The 17,105-nt window shown below is 41.7% G+C and overlaps 2 protein-coding genes across 20 annotated transcripts in view; both read left to right on the forward strand.

Annotated features, from left to right (window-relative positions):
• Nucleotides 1–796: 796 nt before the first annotated feature.
• Nucleotides 797–8,461, forward strand: LOC117900958 (protein Hook homolog 1). 3 transcript variants are annotated; one of them, XM_034811531.1, is made up of 7 exons: nt 797–860; nt 1,073–1,552; nt 4,952–5,283; nt 5,337–6,240; nt 6,302–6,400; nt 7,091–7,183; nt 7,975–8,461. In XM_034811531.1, the coding sequence occupies exons 2-7, from the start codon at nt 1,073–1,075 to the stop codon at nt 8,173–8,175; spliced, it is 2,109 nt and encodes a 702-aa protein (XP_034667422.1). In that variant the 5' UTR covers nt 797–860; the 3' UTR covers nt 8,176–8,461. The 3 variants fall into 3 exon arrangements, with proteins under 3 accessions (XP_034667422.1, XP_034667423.1, XP_034667424.1); XM_034811532.1 differs by lacking the exon at nt 7,091–7,183 and having other exon boundaries at nt 798–860; XM_034811533.1 differs by lacking the exons at nt 797–860; nt 1,073–1,552 and adding an exon at nt 2,544–2,765.
• Nucleotides 8,462–9,633: 1,172 nt separating this feature from the next.
• Nucleotides 9,634–17,105, forward strand: part of LOC117902191 (piezo-type mechanosensitive ion channel component) — a 28,161-nt gene continuing 20,689 nt past the window's right edge. For 13 of the 17 annotated variants that reach the window (XM_034813367.1, XM_034813369.1, XM_034813371.1 and 10 more), the window contains exon 1: nt 9,857–10,274. The gene's annotated coding sequence lies outside the window, so the exon portion shown is untranslated. Of the gene's footprint in view, nt 9,654–9,856; nt 10,275–17,105 lie in introns of those variants that run through there. The other 4 variants (XM_034813374.1, XM_034813375.1, XM_034813376.1 and 1 more) reach the window with 2 other exon arrangements.

Here is a 17,105-nt window from a genome sequence, read left to right on the forward strand (position 1 = left end):
CAGAAAACCCAAAACTCCAAAAACAGAAGAGTTGCCTTTGGGCTGTCTACACACTTGTCTTGGTTGTTGCTGTTTGTCATGTTTAAAAGAAATGAGCGGAAATACTCAACAATGATAGTCGCCCTAATAGCCGGGGAAAGAGAAAGACAGACCCAGAGAAGAGGCAATAATAAGGGTCAACTGGTTAAAACAATTGTTTGGTTTTTATAAACTGTTAAAATGTGTAGAGAGAAAAATTTGGGGGTTCAATGGAAACTTCGGGGATCATTGTAAATACCTTATTTGAAACAAATAATTAATATGAGTATAATCGAAAAATAACATTAAGTCATTATCGTAGATATGAATATATGAAGATATTGGGCTTCAATGGGATTTTTGGTCGGACAAGTCTGTGGTCATAAAAGTATGAACACACACACATAAAAGTTTCATACATAAAATAAGTGTCAAATGTGTGCGCAACTGTTTCAGCCGAGAGGCCGACTCGAAAGCTCTGGTTGTCTGGTGTAACTAGAACCGTGGCAAACCAGACCCAGCCAGACAACCACAGCCACAGAAGTGAAAAAGATCTTCAACACAAATTTCGCAATAACTTCCAGAAAAATAACGCATTAATATCAAGATGGGAGCGACGAACTTTATATACCCTTGCATTTAAACTTGATTAATTAATTGAAATATTTGTCTTGCGCCTTGTATGCATTACAAACATCACAAGAAAACTTGAGTACTCTGTGTGGAAGGGGACAGAAACCGAAACCGATAAAAACTGAGAGTTGCATGTCTGGGAAACTGCTTTAGTTTCACTTTTCATTTTAGATCTGCCCAGCAAATCAGTGCAATTGCTGGATGGATAGGCAAGGAAGGTGCATAGAAAGGGGTACATAATAATGAATTGTTCGCTGAAGAAAGTTTTAATTAGCGGCCGAGCATTTAAGATAATGAAGTCGTTTATGTGAAGCATTCAATTATAAAATTGCTCAATTTTCGAAAGTGCAACAAATCAGTGGGAAGGGAAATTAATATAAGCTCGATTTGCATTCGGTTTATTTTTGCATTTCACTTTCAGATGATGACGACACTACTGTCCACGGAGACGTCATCGCCAGCCTCCGAGCAGCGTGAGCCGGAGGATGAGGACTCCAACTCGACATCTACAACCCCGACACGAATTCCCCATCCCGCGGCCAGCGAGGCGGTTTCATTCCGCCGTTCCGCTTCCCTGCGCCTGCGCGGAACCAAAGAGCAGCTTGGCGCGGATTCCATGCGACCTGCCGGCGGAGGTGGATTCAGTACGCGCGCCAAGCTCGGAGCCTATCCATCTTCCACGTTCGGTTCGCGCCCTGGTCCCATCCACTTGAGGCGTAATCGCAGCTGGAGCAATTTAGGCCACAAAACGTCCTCCAAGCAGGAAGCGGATGCAGTCCATGCATTATGCAGCGCAACCCAGTGCCTGTCTCTAGCCCCGGAGGAGTCCGCTGACCTACCGGACGGCTTGGAAATGGCCAACAACATGACCAGCAGCAGCAGTAGCAGGCCCCGTAATATGGTAAGTTGTGGGCGGTTCGGTTTAATATTGATTTTCGCTTGCCGCCTGCTGACCTATGAACCGTACAGAGAACCTCCCTCGCGAGGACGGTGTAACACGCACTCGTAGTAGAAAGTACACAGAATATTACGAAACTTAATGACTGAAGAGGCGCTTTGATAATGGAAACTCTTCCATATATACAACAACATAAACATAAAAGAGAAAGATATTCTGTGACGCCCAATTTATGAGCACTGAGAGCGGAACATTTAGAGACAGGGAAAGAAAGGTCAAGTCCATAAGGTAGCAATCTTCACCTGTTTTCCAATTGTTGTCAGAATTTAGTACTGAGTAAGACTCGGCTTAGTCTTGCATGGCCTTTGAAGTGCATTGCCTCCCATTCTATGCAAACGAAAGTTTATTTGATTCCGTGCTGATTACAGAAGCGACCAATTACAATTCCACTTTGACACTTTGGCAATGTCGTGCAGCTTACAGTTGGCTAGCCAGTGCGCCACCCGTCTCACTTCCCCGGCAATCCAAAGCGCAAGCGAAAGAAGAAACCAAAAATGCACACTTACCCCTCAAGCTGGGTTTGCATAATTCTTAAGGGGAAGGGAAAGAAATGCAAACAAACAGTGGACCCATCTCACCACAGCAGTATCACCCACCTTTTAGGTGGTGGCGGGCATATGTTTCGTTTCCACTTCCGCGGCTCTGTTCCGTTTGCCAAAGTGTACCTAAGGAAACAGCTGATGCTCTGTGGTTTGTTTGTGCTTGCTCTTGTCTGCTTTTGCTGCGGGGGTTGGGTCAGGGAAATGCAAGTGCGCAGCCCCCTCTCTCTCTCTCTCTCCCCCTCTTCCACTTTTAAGCGGCTGGTGCTGCTGCTTCCCAGGGTTGTTGTTGCTGCTGCTTGCTTTGCTGCTTCTTTTTGGTGTCTTCTTCGTCTGCTTTTCGTGTTCCCCTTTTGCCATGTGCCCAACTGATTTGCGTTTCAGTTCATTTTTTCGACCGAACGCGTGCACAAGATTCGCGGTTGGCAGAGCTCCCTCTCTCTCACTGCCTACCCCTCGGCCCTGCTACTGCATAAAGTTTAAACATTTACAACGCGTGCAAGTGAGGCCTTCAGGTTATTGCTACCGAAGAACCAATCAGCCTCACAGTACAGTGAAAACCTCTTTAATTGAAGGCATCGGCAATGTATTAGCGTCTCGGCCATGGCTTATAAATGGTAATTACCTGCATGGAAGCTCTCTGTATAATTTTAGCAACAATTAGAGTGGCAGTTCGTTGGCCTCTTGGCTTCATGCATTAATAATTTCTATTGATTTGACCCTTAATTATGTGTGTGAAAAAGAATTACCTGGCCGTGGAGATGGAATATTAATTTGAATACCTACTTGGAGAGGATGCTGGTTCTCTTTTAGCAGTTCCAAAATAAAAAAGAACAAGCACTTTATTTATTTGTGTAGTGAAACTTCCGCCACAGCATCAGTCAGTGGGTGAAATGGAGAATGCATACATTTTTCAACAGAGCACTTCCGAAAGTTCCTGCTTCCTTGCTGACCCTGAAAAGTATGCCAAGCTTTTGAGTCCTTTTGTATTGCACCTAAAACATTGCCAAATCACATTCCTGCAGTTTACAAACTACATTCAGAGAAAAAAACCATCAATGCAAAGGAACTTATAAAAAAGTTACATTTGTACAAGTTGTACATTGAAAGAACCGTGGTCGAAGTGATTAAAGGGCTTTGGAGGACTCTAGCTGGATCCTTGCTTTAGTTTTTTCTCTCAGTGTAACCGAAAAGTGATTGTCAGCACGTGACCAGAACAGTTGGACTTGGCTGACTGCCAAAGCCAAGTGGGCCAGAATGTCCATTACATGGCTCAGTCCTGGCACTCACCTGCATTGTGAGGCCTCTCCATTCCCAACGCCCTCTTGGTTTCCATCAAAGTCATTGATTTTTCATATTCAGCAGCTTAATTGAAGGCACCTGGGATCCGTATAGGGCTAGCTAGATGCTTGGACGTGACTGTGGAAAGGTTTTAAATTTATATTAAGGAGAAGAGCTGACTCGAGTGCGTAATGTAACCGCTTCTGGCTGGAGGCTTGTTATGACGTGCCCACAAACAACACCCGTATGTTAGCCCATTGCTCAGACCTCCGTTTATTTACTTCTCTTTTAGTCTTGCTTAAACTACTGTGTAGCCGTGCGTAAAGAGTTTTTGAAATGTTTCCCAGAACTAGAGCCACTAAATGGAGCAAAAAACTCATTAATGGTTGGGTAATATAAAACATACCTAGGTACAAACATACAAACAACCATAGTACGTGCTTAAGTCCCTTTCCATTCTTTAACTAGATAGAGAAGAGAGAAGTTAAACTGATTTGTCAGATTCTTTTGCCCATTTCGTTTTGCATTCGAAATCGCTGTCACCGTCTCGATTTCAGTCAACCAATTGATGAGTTGTCCGCTCTGCGAGTGTTCAGCTGTGCAAGTGGGTCAGTGGTTCTTGAATCACTTTACATCGGGGACAAACGAACAAATAATGCAATGCAGGGTCAGTGAACTTCCGGCTCTAATCGTTGGCAAGTTTTGTATTCATTAATCCCTAGGGAAAAATTCCTCTGCTTTGCTTAACAAAATTTAACCAAGATTTTAATTTGAGTTGTCATTTCAATGTCCTTCGGTCCTGTAGCTTTTGTAGGAGTTTATATTATTGTCCTCGGATGGCAAAGTTCTACCCAATTCAGGCTTTCTCTTTTGTTAAATGCCGATTTCCATTAGCCAGAAAACCATTTATAACTGCGAAGATACGAGTAGTCTTTCTTTAGTCTCTTTTTGCCAAAGTGTTAAGAATTTAACGAGCTCAGGAAACTCGATGCATTTTGCATAATTTGTCAGACCAAGTCGGTTAATCGGGCAACCGCAACTAAAGTTAGCATGGAACTTAGTCCGGCTAGGGCTCTGGGGCTTACTAGCTAGTTCCAAATGTTAAATACCCCCTTGGAGCTGGACTAATGAGCGGCTAATTGACCACAAAAATGCTGGTGGTCAGATGGAGGGACTCGGATGAAAGTAAGCAAAAAGCGAACACGGACAGAAAATACTTTGTTAAATGTCTGGCAACAAATTGGTTTTAGGGGCGTTGAAAATTCGAATTGGTTTCCATGTTTTTCTCTTTAATGTTGCGAAAATGAATGAAATCCATGCACGACTAAGCAGCGGCAGCCGCGCAACAAAATTAGAAAATAACTATAAAAAAGCTGAAGAAAAGGTAAAAGAAATAGTGTAGGAAAAAGTTGAGGCGATTGAGAAGGCAGCCACAGCATCGAGCAGCGGATTTGTGCGAAAGATCTCGGCCAGTCTAGTCCGGATCGGTCTTCACAGCTCAATCTATGCATCTGTCTTGCAGTCTCTCAAGTTGAACGGCGGCAGTGACAGCAGAAGTAGGACCAACCCCAAGACGACGCCACTGAACACTCCATCACCAGCTGGAGCGGCACACAGCTGCATTCGCCAGGGGAACTGCATCAAGGCGGTGGCCGGCACTGCCACTGGCACTGGCACTGCACACTCATCTAAGTTGTCGACGCTGCACGAGAGCAAGGTATCCCCAAAGACGCCACCAGTGACCCCGGACTCGCCCAGCACCTATCTGGATGATGATCTAGACTCGATGTACTCCTTTGCCACCACCACCTCGGGACGTTCGACCATGTCGTGCGAGCACCCCTATGTGGCCAGGTAGGTGTAGAGCCGCTTAATCGATCGCCTTCTAATCTCTGCTCTCTTTTAAGGAATGGCACCACTTTCAGTGGTCGCAAGATGAAGTATGTGGTGCACTGCTCCAACTACGCGGGGCAGGTGGGACCCGACTATCTGACGCCCACGCAGCGGGCGCAGCGACAAGTGCGTCGCCTCAAGGAGCTGCTGTGCATAGCGCGCCAGGATCTGGAGCAGAAGGACTCTGAGATCTTGCGTCTCACACGGGAAGTGGTCGAACTGCGTCTGTTCAAGGCGTCTCTCAGTTCACCCGAGGAACGTTCCGCTTCGTCCGATGCGGTGACTGTACGCGAAGCGGAGCTTAAGACCTCCCAGGACGTCTCGCCCATTGTGGATATGGTGGACGAGGGTAATGAGAAGTGCAGTCCCCGGCACCTGGTGCGCCACCAGCAACAGCAATTGTCTGCTATGCAGATTTCCGCTGAGATGCAAAGCTCGTACGCGGACTCGGGCCACTTCGAGGACCTCACCATGTCCTCAGTCCACTCCAAGGACTCGCAGACCCAGAGTGAGGTTTGTGGCACGGCCACGCCCGATGCTGAGCCAGAGGCGGCCTGTGGGGGCGAAGATGCGGCCAGCAGTCTCGAGAACTATGAGATGCAGCGGCAGGAGCTGATTCGCATGTACGAGCACCGGATCGAGGAACTGATACGCAGCCAGGACGGAGCCACCAGCGACCTGAAGCGCAGCCACAACGACAAGGTGGAGGCACTGCTGCAGAAGCTGGCCGAGTGCAACACGCGATACTCGGACATGGTGCCCGACTACGAGCAGGCGAAGCAGCGCATCCGAGAGCTCGAAAAGCAGCTGGAGGACCTTCAACGGAAGCTCGTCGAGCACGAAGACAAGCAGAACAAGATGTATCTGCACATGTACCAGCAGGGACAGGAATCAGAGCGCATCTCTCGCGCCGATCAGGTACAGTTGTGTCTATTATAGCTGGCTGAAGTCGTGTTTCATTCCAAGCGTTCCGTTTCAGGCACTCGAACTGGCCCAGAGGCAGCCGGAGAGCAAGGTGTCAATCAGCGAGCTGCTGCACCAGCTGCAGAGCACCCAGGACGAATTGGAGAACATACGCGTAAGATTCTTCAATATATTCCTCATCCTATTTTCGGTTTTGTTTTGTGTGTTGCATTTTGTTGCATCGTGAGAGCCGCCACAACATCACAACACATCAAAAACAGCATTCGCTTCACATCTACTCCACATCTGTATGTCTGTGTGCGCATTCGGTTGGGGCGTGGCACTTCAATTTGGCGCTTTGCCTGGCTGTAAAAGCTGCAACTAATTGAAATGTCCGCCAATCGATTAGGCAATTAACAAATTAAGCAACACTTTCGATTGATTTCGTTTATTAGGCATTAAGTACCATTTTTCATAATTAATTAATAATTATCCACAACACGTTTAATCACACTACATTAAAAGCAACGTTTATTTTCAATGCGTTTCTTTTGTTTCATTTACATTCCGTTGCGAGTTCCAGTATCGTAGAATAAGTACAGTCACGTACAGTAGATCGGAGTGGAGAACATACTCGTAAAGTGCATGGCAGTAAAAAGTACAGTTAACCGTTCGTTTCTTTTATTACATTTAAAAAACCAAATCGTTCCTTTTATCGGTCCCTTAAAATGTATCCCTTTATGTAGTTTTCCTTTACTAAATTATTAACTTTGTTTTTATTCTTAAAAGAAAAATCCTTGAAATTCTAAATATTTTGTCATATATGTAACCATAAACAAAAACAAAACCCAAACTATTTTTGTAGGCATCAGAGTGTAGAATGAGGGAGTGCGGCAGTAATCAAGCTCTCCTTACGGCAAAGGAGGCGATTTCTTTGTGGGTTCTTGGCGCGCGTAAGGTTTGTAATAACAACAACAAAAACAAATTTCCCCTTCCCAAAACCCACGTACAATCTACCCAACTAACAGTTGATTTTATTTTTGAAAAATTCCCTTAAAAAAAAAGGTATTCTTGGTTGCAATTTATGATTTACTCAAGCACATTGGCTATATCGAACATTGGGTTTTATCATCCACGAAATCCTTCCATCAAAAACGTCTCGCAACTAACCAACATTCATTTGTCAACATCTGCGCCGTCATTACTGGGCACGGGTAAGGTTTTTGGGTTCGTAAATCTGTTTCCACGTGAACATTTTGATAATTTCAAAAAATGATAAGTACATTTTCAAACAAATCAACTAGAGGTATGTTCAACACCATTAACACATCATGACACACATGGCTAGATGACATTTTCTATAACAGAACAAACACACAAAAATAAAGAAATTCTCTAAACTAGCTCCATTTAGCATGTGGTCCATCCAATGTTTTCTCTCCAGTAATCTCGTTAAACCAGTAAACGAAACTACATATAATTCCCATTAAACTTTTGCCCAAAGGACACATTATCCTCTCAACTTTATTCAGTGTTACATACATACATAACATAACCTAAATGTTCATATGGCATAGCACCATCAACGATTAACTAACGAAATTAACCAATTGTAAATACATTTCTTCTCTTACCTTACCTTGAACAAAATCTTATCAACATCAAACTTATTTCATCTTTCTCTTGCACTCTCTTTTCTGACTAACCCAACCTATCCGAAAAATGAAAAACGAAATCAAATATACACAGACCATTTATCGACGCTTGCTGGAGGCACAGAAGAATCGCACCCATGTGGACCCGGAGGTCACTCTGCAGTTCCTGAAGAGCGCCATCTTCTACTTCCTCACGGACAAGGAGAACTCACAGGGCCACCTGCAGGCCATAGAGAGCATACTAGAGTTTACCGACGAGGAGAAGCAGAAGATCGGACTGGCACGTCTGGCCTGAGCACTTTATATTATATTTATAGTGGAGATAACTGGCACGAGAAAGTCTGTAAAACGATGTTTACACTTTTAGTCCACGGCTAAAATCTCATTGTTTTGTTTCGATTGGTTAACGAATTTATTTGCAATTTTATTTATTCAACTGAATAATTTTGTTAAATTAAGGGATCCAACAGCATACTCTGTTTGGAAACGATTCAATATTTGTCTCTAAGTTAGTTATATTTATATGATTTCCAACATAACGATAAGGCATACGAAAACGTCCTTTATAAAAAAAGAAAACAGAAATGACGAAGAAAATATAATTTTACAAAATCTAGGTATTTTTTGTAGTTGTAGATAATCAAATGAGAGTAAGTACTAAACAATACCATATACTCGTGTAGTAGCTTTCGTCGTGTTTCTGCGGAATTTTAATGGTAAATAAATGCAAGAGTTGAAACTTTGAGTTAATCCTTGCCGGGTGGTAAAAATAGTCCTTTAGATATTATATCGTTCCAGATGAAGTTGCATTTTTCGTGTACCTTGGTTCCTCGCCGATGCTGAAAGGATAAAGGTATTGATCCGATCTGATCCAGACTCAGATATCTGGAAATATGGTCTTTCTCTACTACTCTGCGTTTACGGTTTCTTGTAAATTCAAAACTGTGGATGTCACCGATTTTGGCTAGTGGTAAAATTCTGAAGCCAACATAATTTATTCTGAAATCAACGGATATTTGGTTGCTATAGACCTTATACAGTAATATTAGTGATCTATTAGAGATTAGTATGGACTGTAATTTATATTTTTGTTTTGTGTTTCCCGTTTGATAATACTTATACATACTCCGGGGTATTCAAAAGTTTTTATTCAAGTTTTAATACATACATATGTATGTACATACACATATATAGTTTCTTCATTTTGGACAAAATAGGGTATGGCAATGTAGAATGTAATTAGCAAACCAGTTGATACATATGTAGTTACATACTTAGGTCAGCGGCCCACGAGTCTCTCCGTTTTCTACATGGCTCCTCCTACATTAGCTCATATTTGAAACGCTAAAATGAGGAAATAAATGAAATATGCAAATAAAAATTTGTAAAATATAAGGTCTTAAGGTATGCAATCCAATTAAAGGGAGTATTTATAAAAAACTTAATTGATTCTTCAATCGGATTAAACTATTGTATCAGTGTTAAAATTCTTTGCCAGCTAGCAATATCAAATAGAACATCAAACACGAAGAATATGATTTAAGTCTGCGGTATATTTACGGTATATTTTGGTATATTTCCGAAGGTCTGTCGGTGTCTGTTAACTTTTTTATAATATTCAACACTCAACACAAAACTGGTCAATGCGGACTCATCTCTGCGACGCGACCAACCAATTTCGCAGTAGCGATTAAATCGAAAAAAAAAAAAAAAATTTGGTGCGCGCGGGTCGTCAATAAACAACGAATAACGTGTTTGGTAAACAACATAAAAGTACGTTCAAACCAAACAAAACATTCTAATTCTAGTGTTCGTTCGGCAAACAACTCTTTTTTGAGTTCAAAATTTTCAGTAACTTTTTATAATATTCAACACAAAACTGAAGTATCTGGTCAATGCGGACTCATCTCTGCGACCAACCAATTTCGCTGTAGCGATTAAATATCAAAAAAAAAAAAAACCAAACAAAATAGCCACATATATATGTACATATGTAAATATGTCAGTTGGCGGTGTCGGGCGCTTTGAATGAAATATGGCTCTAAAGCCGGTGATTGTGTGCAGGAAGCTCCCCTGAGCAGGTTTCGTATAGAAATCCATGTGAATCAAGTTGGAACCCGTGTACGCGTTGTTTTTACGTGGCGGCATCTGTCTGTTCTGTAAAAATCGAAGCCACAACAAAACAATAATTGCGCAAAAGAGTGGCACAAAATAGTCAAGAGGAGACTTCTGGAAGTTTAAACAGATTCACCTCCAAGCGAAAGTGTTAAGTTTTAGAGTGTTTTGCTGTTCATGTTATTTGGTTGTCCAAAACCCGTGTGTGTTTTTTGTTGTGGTCGGTCGGCAGAGGCAGCGGCAGCGGCAGCGGGCAGAGCTTATGCAAATGTGGAACGGGTATGATTATCGTAAAATAAAAAAACTAGCATAAGGGCATGATAAATACAACAACAAAGTAGTGAATTTCTTTGTTTTGTTCGCGTTTCGCGTGCCCTAGCAACTGCTGAGAAGGGTAGCGTGCGCTAGTTGGCTTGAATGTGTATTTTTAACAGTTTCTAAAGTTTAAATAAATTGTAGTTGGCTTAACAGATTCCGCGCTACCACTCTCTGCTATATGGCCTTCGTTGTGCTTTTGTTGTAGTAGGGGTGTGAAGAGTAAACAGCAATAACAACACGAGACATCATTTATTGTACCCTGTATTTTGTGGAGTCAATCGGTGTGATGTGTGATCCGGCTGTGCGGAAGGACTTGTTTGATCTGCTCATGGCCGTTTTTACTGAAGCTGCATTAAAGTCAAATTTATTATTTAATTGCTATTAAGCGTGTCGATTAAATTTAACAAACTCCCTTGGTCAAGTTTATATAATCGCAATACCGATTAATGGGTATCAGTCGGTTGAGATCATACATTCGATTGTTATTCAAATATCTCATGTTCTAGTTGTGGTTCCTCTTTCGCTCTCTCTCTCCCTGTCACATTTTGTTTTCTTTGGTTTAACTTTCGGGCTACACTTAATCATTGCACACACACACACACACACACGCGCACACCCTCTGCTCTGTCTGTCCTATCGCCTTCTCTCTCGCTTGCAGTGTATTCAGCTGTTAATCTATTTATACATTCATTAACGCATTCAGATCAATCCGCACACGTCTCCTGCTCCCTCCCCGCCTATTCGTATCAATTGGTTTTGGGAATTAGCACAGAAATAGAACAAAGCAACACAAATCAGCGTAAATAACTTTCATTTATTTACCTTACAGCGTAGTAAGGGAAGCCCCACACCGGTTTCATTTTCCCGGTTCATCAATCAGTCAAGCCATTCATTGTTTTTAGTTGTTCTTTGATAAGGGTTAGTTTGTACAGAATATGAAGTTGACCCAGTAGTAGCGCCCCTTCGAGCTCCTACTCATAGCAGCAGACATTTGGATTAGTCACGGTCAACGGAAACACGTGGAAGAGAGTAACTGGGAGAGATATGGATATGGATAAACAATAAAGCAAGAAAGAGGCTTATCAACTTTCACTCTCCCACCATATGGCTGTGGACTTACGCGGCGGCTGTTGATTTTTGCAAAGTACTTGATATTATTATGGAAGAGTCAGGTGACAGCCCAATTTCTTTATGGGTTAAACAAAGACACAGCTTAGGCTATGGATATTGTTAGACACAATTCCAAGGAACATGCAACAAAGAATTATATTGTTTAGGTTCAGGAATCAATGGAAGCGTAAAAGAGAATAGAGTACATTGAAGTGACGGCATGGGGATGAGTCAGTTACTGCCAGATTTCAGTAGGCGTCATTTGGCCTTTTCTAAACATTGAATCTCTAAAATGTAAAGTCTAAATGCGTAAATAAACCTCAATTTGAAATCTGATCGAATCTTTTAAACTGATCCGTTCAGAGTATTTGTAATTTTTTTCAGCAATCTGCTCACCGTTTCTTTAATATTTGTTTACAATTGTGTAAAGAATTGTTGTTTGAATTTTCGGATATTCGCCTTTGAGTTGATTTTTGAGTATGAGGAACATTAATGGAATTTTCACGAAATATTATTCTCTGTTTAAACAATTGAATATTCTTTTGTTGTACAGTTATTTTCATACAGTAACTGCAAGCCTTTTATTATGGCATTTAATTGCGACAACTGCCGTCATAACAGCACCTAACCTACGGCTGTTGGTTTTCACATCGATTAATTGGAAAGAATGAGTGAAAAAGCCATTTAAGCTCTTTCCTCCAATCGTTACTTCCCTTTTTCATTTATCAAAGTATCTTTTCTGATTATTATTTGTTGGCTATAAAACGAACAGTAGAACAGAAATGTTGTTGCAATTAGTTTATGTTGTTTCTTGTGCAACCTCGAAAATTTTCTCCCAAAACTTTTTCACTGTCAGTGCTTAAAAGTCGTTTACCTCCCCAAGTAGCCCCGCTCCACGTAGTTGCCATCAACAACTAGGTTTCCCCGTACAATTTTGGCACGAGAAAAATTTTACTTGTGGAGGAAACTCCTCACTCCTCCTAGCAGCCACACGGTATATATGTACATATGTATGTATGTACATACATAGATAGGATAGTTAGGCTTTGTAGGGCTGGGGCATAGAGGTTGACCCACGCCCCATGCCCATGCGCCAACCACATTTATAAAACTGCAACAGCTGCAGTTATTTTTCGGCTTGTTTTGTCTGTCACCCGACGATGCCACTGCAATTTTTCTTTTGTGCTCACTCTGGCCCCCGGCTTTTGTCTCTGTCTGTTAACATATTGGGTTGTGCATAGAGCTCGAACCCACAGAATGAAGAATGAAACATCGAACACAAGTGGAATATATTGAAATGCCATAGGGAGAACGTGAATTTCCATTCCAGGTGGCAGATGATTCGTTTGTTCAGTGAAGCGTATTGGTTTGGTTATATCTGCATTGCTGGATGGACTTTTCAATGAAAATTCTCTCTTCAGACTGAACTCTGAATGTATCTAAATTGTCTTTGGCTATTTCTTGCCTTTTCCGGCTTTCAACTCCGATGCGAGCATCCAGCTGCCCCGAGCCCACACCTGCTGGTAAAGCGGGGATAGAATGCATTTCGAGACGAAAAGATAGTGATAGACGGAGAGCAGCAGATGGCTATGCTTTATGTTACTAGTATTTTGGCCTACCTGTTCAGCCTTTGCCTTGTCGGAGCCTTTTCCGAACTGAAACAGTTCAACATAGTTCCGCCGCCAGAGGCAAACGAGAAACGAAACAAAAATGTTATAAACTGTGTACCATAGAACAAACGAATTCCTCAACAATTTGTGCGTTGTTGCGTCATCGAAGTGGCATTCCTACACATACATACATACAAATGTACGTATATTTATTTATGCATGTATAGGAAGAATAAAACAAAACACTGTCTCTGAGTTCGAGTCTGGTTTTCTAGTTAGTCATTTGCCGGTCTGATCTCCGACCACAGAACTAGTTTTGAGCCTCAATTTATACAGCCTCTTGAGGGACTGTCTACAGAAATATTTTATAATATTATTTATGTCTGAATGCTTTCATTTATTGTATAGAACTCGTGCTGTCCGCTTTTGAATGATTTAATTAAATTTCAGTTTTATCGTCATAATTAAATTTGCCACAATTTTCCCCACACAGCTTATCGCCGCACTGTGGGTGTGTATCTGTGGGCGCTGGCAATCAAAGTACGAAAAAGATATTCCACAAGCTATATAAATATGTATATTTATGTTCATTTGTATATATAGCCGACTAGCTCTAAGTGGCTCGTATAATCAGACGAATTCTCTGGCCTCTCATGCGTGAATAACATTTTTTTTGCACTGTTTTGGCGGGGTCGTGAGAATAAGACTGATTCTGGGCTTTCGTTTGTGTTCTCTCATCTGCTTCGATCTTGAACGATGACTCGAAAAGTTTGCAATGACTCGATTGGCTGCCTCTGGCGCGGTTCGCTGCCTGCCAGTAAGTTACTTGCCTACTCGTATAAAATGGAAAATAAATTCGCAGATAAGCGGAGAGGAACAAAATTGTAGAACTTTATTGACTAAAAAGCCATAGTTCTTGTCAAAGTAAAGAAAGAAAGAAAGAAATTAAATATTAATTAGTTCCCAAAAATAGTATTTATAATAATATAATAATAATAATATTGTTAATACATATATATTTATGTACATATAAAGCAACAAATGCTCAGGTCAGCTGTTTCTCTTTCCTTTGCTTTTGCCACAACCTGTTGACCGGAGCAAGAGTCAACCATTTTGGGGGAAATGTTAATGTCGGGTCATAATCCTTGGGAACGTCTGTGAGGATGACACTCATTTGTCAGGTGACCACCCACCCCACGCCGCCTGCCGTCTCGACGGGGAAACTACGAATATAAAAGTAGAAACTGTTGCGTGTCTTTTCTGTGGAAAAATGCAGAAGAGCCAAAGTCAAAGTAGGAGCGGGAAAGGGACATGACAAACTATACCCGTGATGTATTGTGATGAATGAAAGGAATGCCCACTATAATGGGACTTTCAGCCGAATAAATGTTGCTTTTTTTTTAAAGAGTGCCGAAATGATGATGAAATTAGCAAGTGAAGGAGGGCAGAGCTCGTAAAGTGTCGGAAAAAGAGGCTTTTATGACACTCTGAAATTAAATGGAAAGCTCTCACATGAAGAGGAGTGCGATCTGGAAAAGGATAAGGTCATGTCCAGTCCTGTCCAGTCCATTACCATTCCGCCACATTTGTCACTATTAACGTCGCGACAATTTTCAGGGCGGAGTAATGTCATACATGGCACCGTGTACGTGTTCGGTACGTGAAAGGGTACGGCTTTCAGTCGCTTTCAAATAAATGAAAAAACACAAAAACGGAAAAAAACAGAAACGGCGAGGAAAAAACCCTTGGAATGGATACTAACGTTACAAACAGTTTTTCTTTGCTCAAATGCATCAGCGAAATTGTTTGTTAATGGACAACAGGACAGGAGCTGTACTCCGCCTCCGTTTTAGCCACACACGACACACATGTCGCATGGGTAATATCCTCCGACAGGTCAAACGGAGAGCACGCTGCACATTTAACGATATTTGCCCGATGCGGCGACTCCCCGCAAAGCTGAACCGCCCCACATTGTACCCCCCAAATGGTTGGGGATGGATGCTCTGGTGGCACAGCTGGCGTGTTCAACAATGGGCCGAAATGAATTAACTGGCAGTTAAAAATTTATTGGTCGTTGGAGAGCAAAAGTTTATGTTTGTTGTTTGACGGTAAAACTAATTTAAGTAGCGATACTACTCTACTCGTATTTTGCTATAACGAATTGAGATGTGAGAAGGGAAGAGCCGGACGCACCTAAGGCTCAACAATTAAATAAAACATTTAATAAAAATGGATAGAACATACATGCCATTGACCCATGAAGATATTTCAAGATACGAGTACTACTGTTCCCAACTGTTCTTTAAGCTGAGTTTCTGCATTGTGTTTTTGCACATAGTACCGAAATTAGTGGATTGTTTTCATGCAGTGTGAAAAAAAGTGTCGATTAGCATATTCTGACCCAAAATTCCCAATACATTACACAGTGTATATGTACATTTCTGTAGCTATTTTGTACCGACAAAGTTGAAATATAAATAGTTCGTAATTGTTCAATCTGCTCAATTGAATTCCACAGTGCAGCGCCGCGTGAATCGTTGGGGGCTCGGTCGCAAAGATAAATGTAGGCCAAGACCAGAAACGAATATGCATTTTGGTATTTCTTGCCCCGCTTCCGCCCCCTCCCCGTGACCACCTCCTGTCAGTTTGAGTGAAACGAAGGCGTTGGCCACAGCTTGTTGGACCATTAGCCCCCGCCAGCTTTCCCCTCTACCTTCTCCACGATATGTGTGCGGTGTGGGGCAGGGCGCTTGGGTTGTGAGAGATATGGCGCGGTTGCAACTTTGAAATTAATTTCCCTTGTGAAATACATAATTCTAAGAGCAAGCTGCTGCCCTTTTCCATACTCTACACGTGCAAGGGTGCAATGGAATTGGTGGGAGAGGCGGCGGGGATCACTGGAAGTGACCTAATTGTCGTCTAGATGGGAAAAATAGCTCCCTGCATATAAAAACATACATACATATGTCATTCGGATTTATTGCACATTAACTACAATTTGTGGAATTCAATTGACCCCGCTTGATTAATGCGGGATGAAATACGAACAAACCCGATAATTGTCATTTCTGTCAGATGGAACGCCATGAAGTATTTAACTGCGGGGCAATGACCGATTTTTTAATGAAAAACTATGAACATATGTATGTACATATGTTCGAAGGCAACTAATGGTATTGCTGATCAAAACATTCAGGATGAAAAAGAGGATAGCAAAATGTCTGGTACTTCCGCGAACTAATGTTGCCTTATTGCAATTTTCGGAATCTAAAATGGTGACAAAATATCATCTTCATATGTACATTCATATGTTCATAATGTAATCAACCAGCATCAAGATTGTTAATTATGTTGTTATCTAAAAACATTTACCAAGTTTTCTTTTTAAGTGCCTGCTAGTAGATGCATAGCCCCTATCAGTACCAAGTATCTAGGCATGGCCTTCAACCAACATGAACTAGTGAGTAGCTCTCGAAGATACTTACATTCAAGTGCATCGAGGCCATGAGAATGTATGCATGTATGCATATCTGTACATACATACTTACAGATATGTAGAGCCTTACCTTTGTCTACCTTGGAGCTCACTTTTTACACTCTTCAATGTGCAACCTTTTAACAAAAGGATTTTGCCTTAAGAAATTATGGCTGGCAATGCTCACCGCTGAAATCAAAGCGTTCTAAAATGATTAAGAAAATGACTGAACTTCCAATGAAATACCGAATTTAGAACTATATAGAGATTACGGCTGTTGCACTTTCTTCCTAGCTACTTTCAAGTTTCTTTTTTAACTCCATTTTCTAAGAAAATTACATGCGAAGTTTGTTTGCTGCTTGCCTGCTTTTTATCGGTGAGCTTTTCTGTCAAACGCACACGAAGAATGTCAAATGAAATGTTTTCATCATTCTCCTCGTACTCTATATTTTCAGTGCTGCGTGTTTTTAAGCAATTATGTTATGCTTTGCCATCGCGTTTTTATTATTTTTAAGCTTTAAATGGGCCGCGGGCCCACCCTTCCACAAGGGGTTAACAATTGTCCAAGTATTGACATTGACAGTCATCAAACGC

The sequence above is a fragment of the Drosophila subobscura genome, chromosome U, assembly GCF_008121235.1.
Source record: "Drosophila subobscura isolate 14011-0131.10 chromosome U, UCBerk_Dsub_1.0, whole genome shotgun sequence".
NCBI classification, from domain to species: domain Eukaryota; kingdom Metazoa; phylum Arthropoda; class Insecta; order Diptera; family Drosophilidae; genus Drosophila; species Drosophila subobscura.

Excerpts from the sequence above, each read along its gene's own strand:
- LOC117900958 (XM_034811531.1), top strand. The coding sequence starts at position 1,073 with ATGATGACGACACTACTGTCCACGGAGACGTCATCGCCAGCCTCCGAG. Across the intron at positions 1,553-4,951 it reads GTAGCAGGCCCCGTAATATG|TCTCTCAAGTTGAACGGCGG; the intron begins GTAAGTTGTGGG and ends TCTGTCTTGCAG. Across the intron at positions 6,401-7,090 it reads ACGAATTGGAGAACATACGC|GCATCAGAGTGTAGAATGAG; the intron begins GTAAGATTCTTC and ends CTATTTTTGTAG.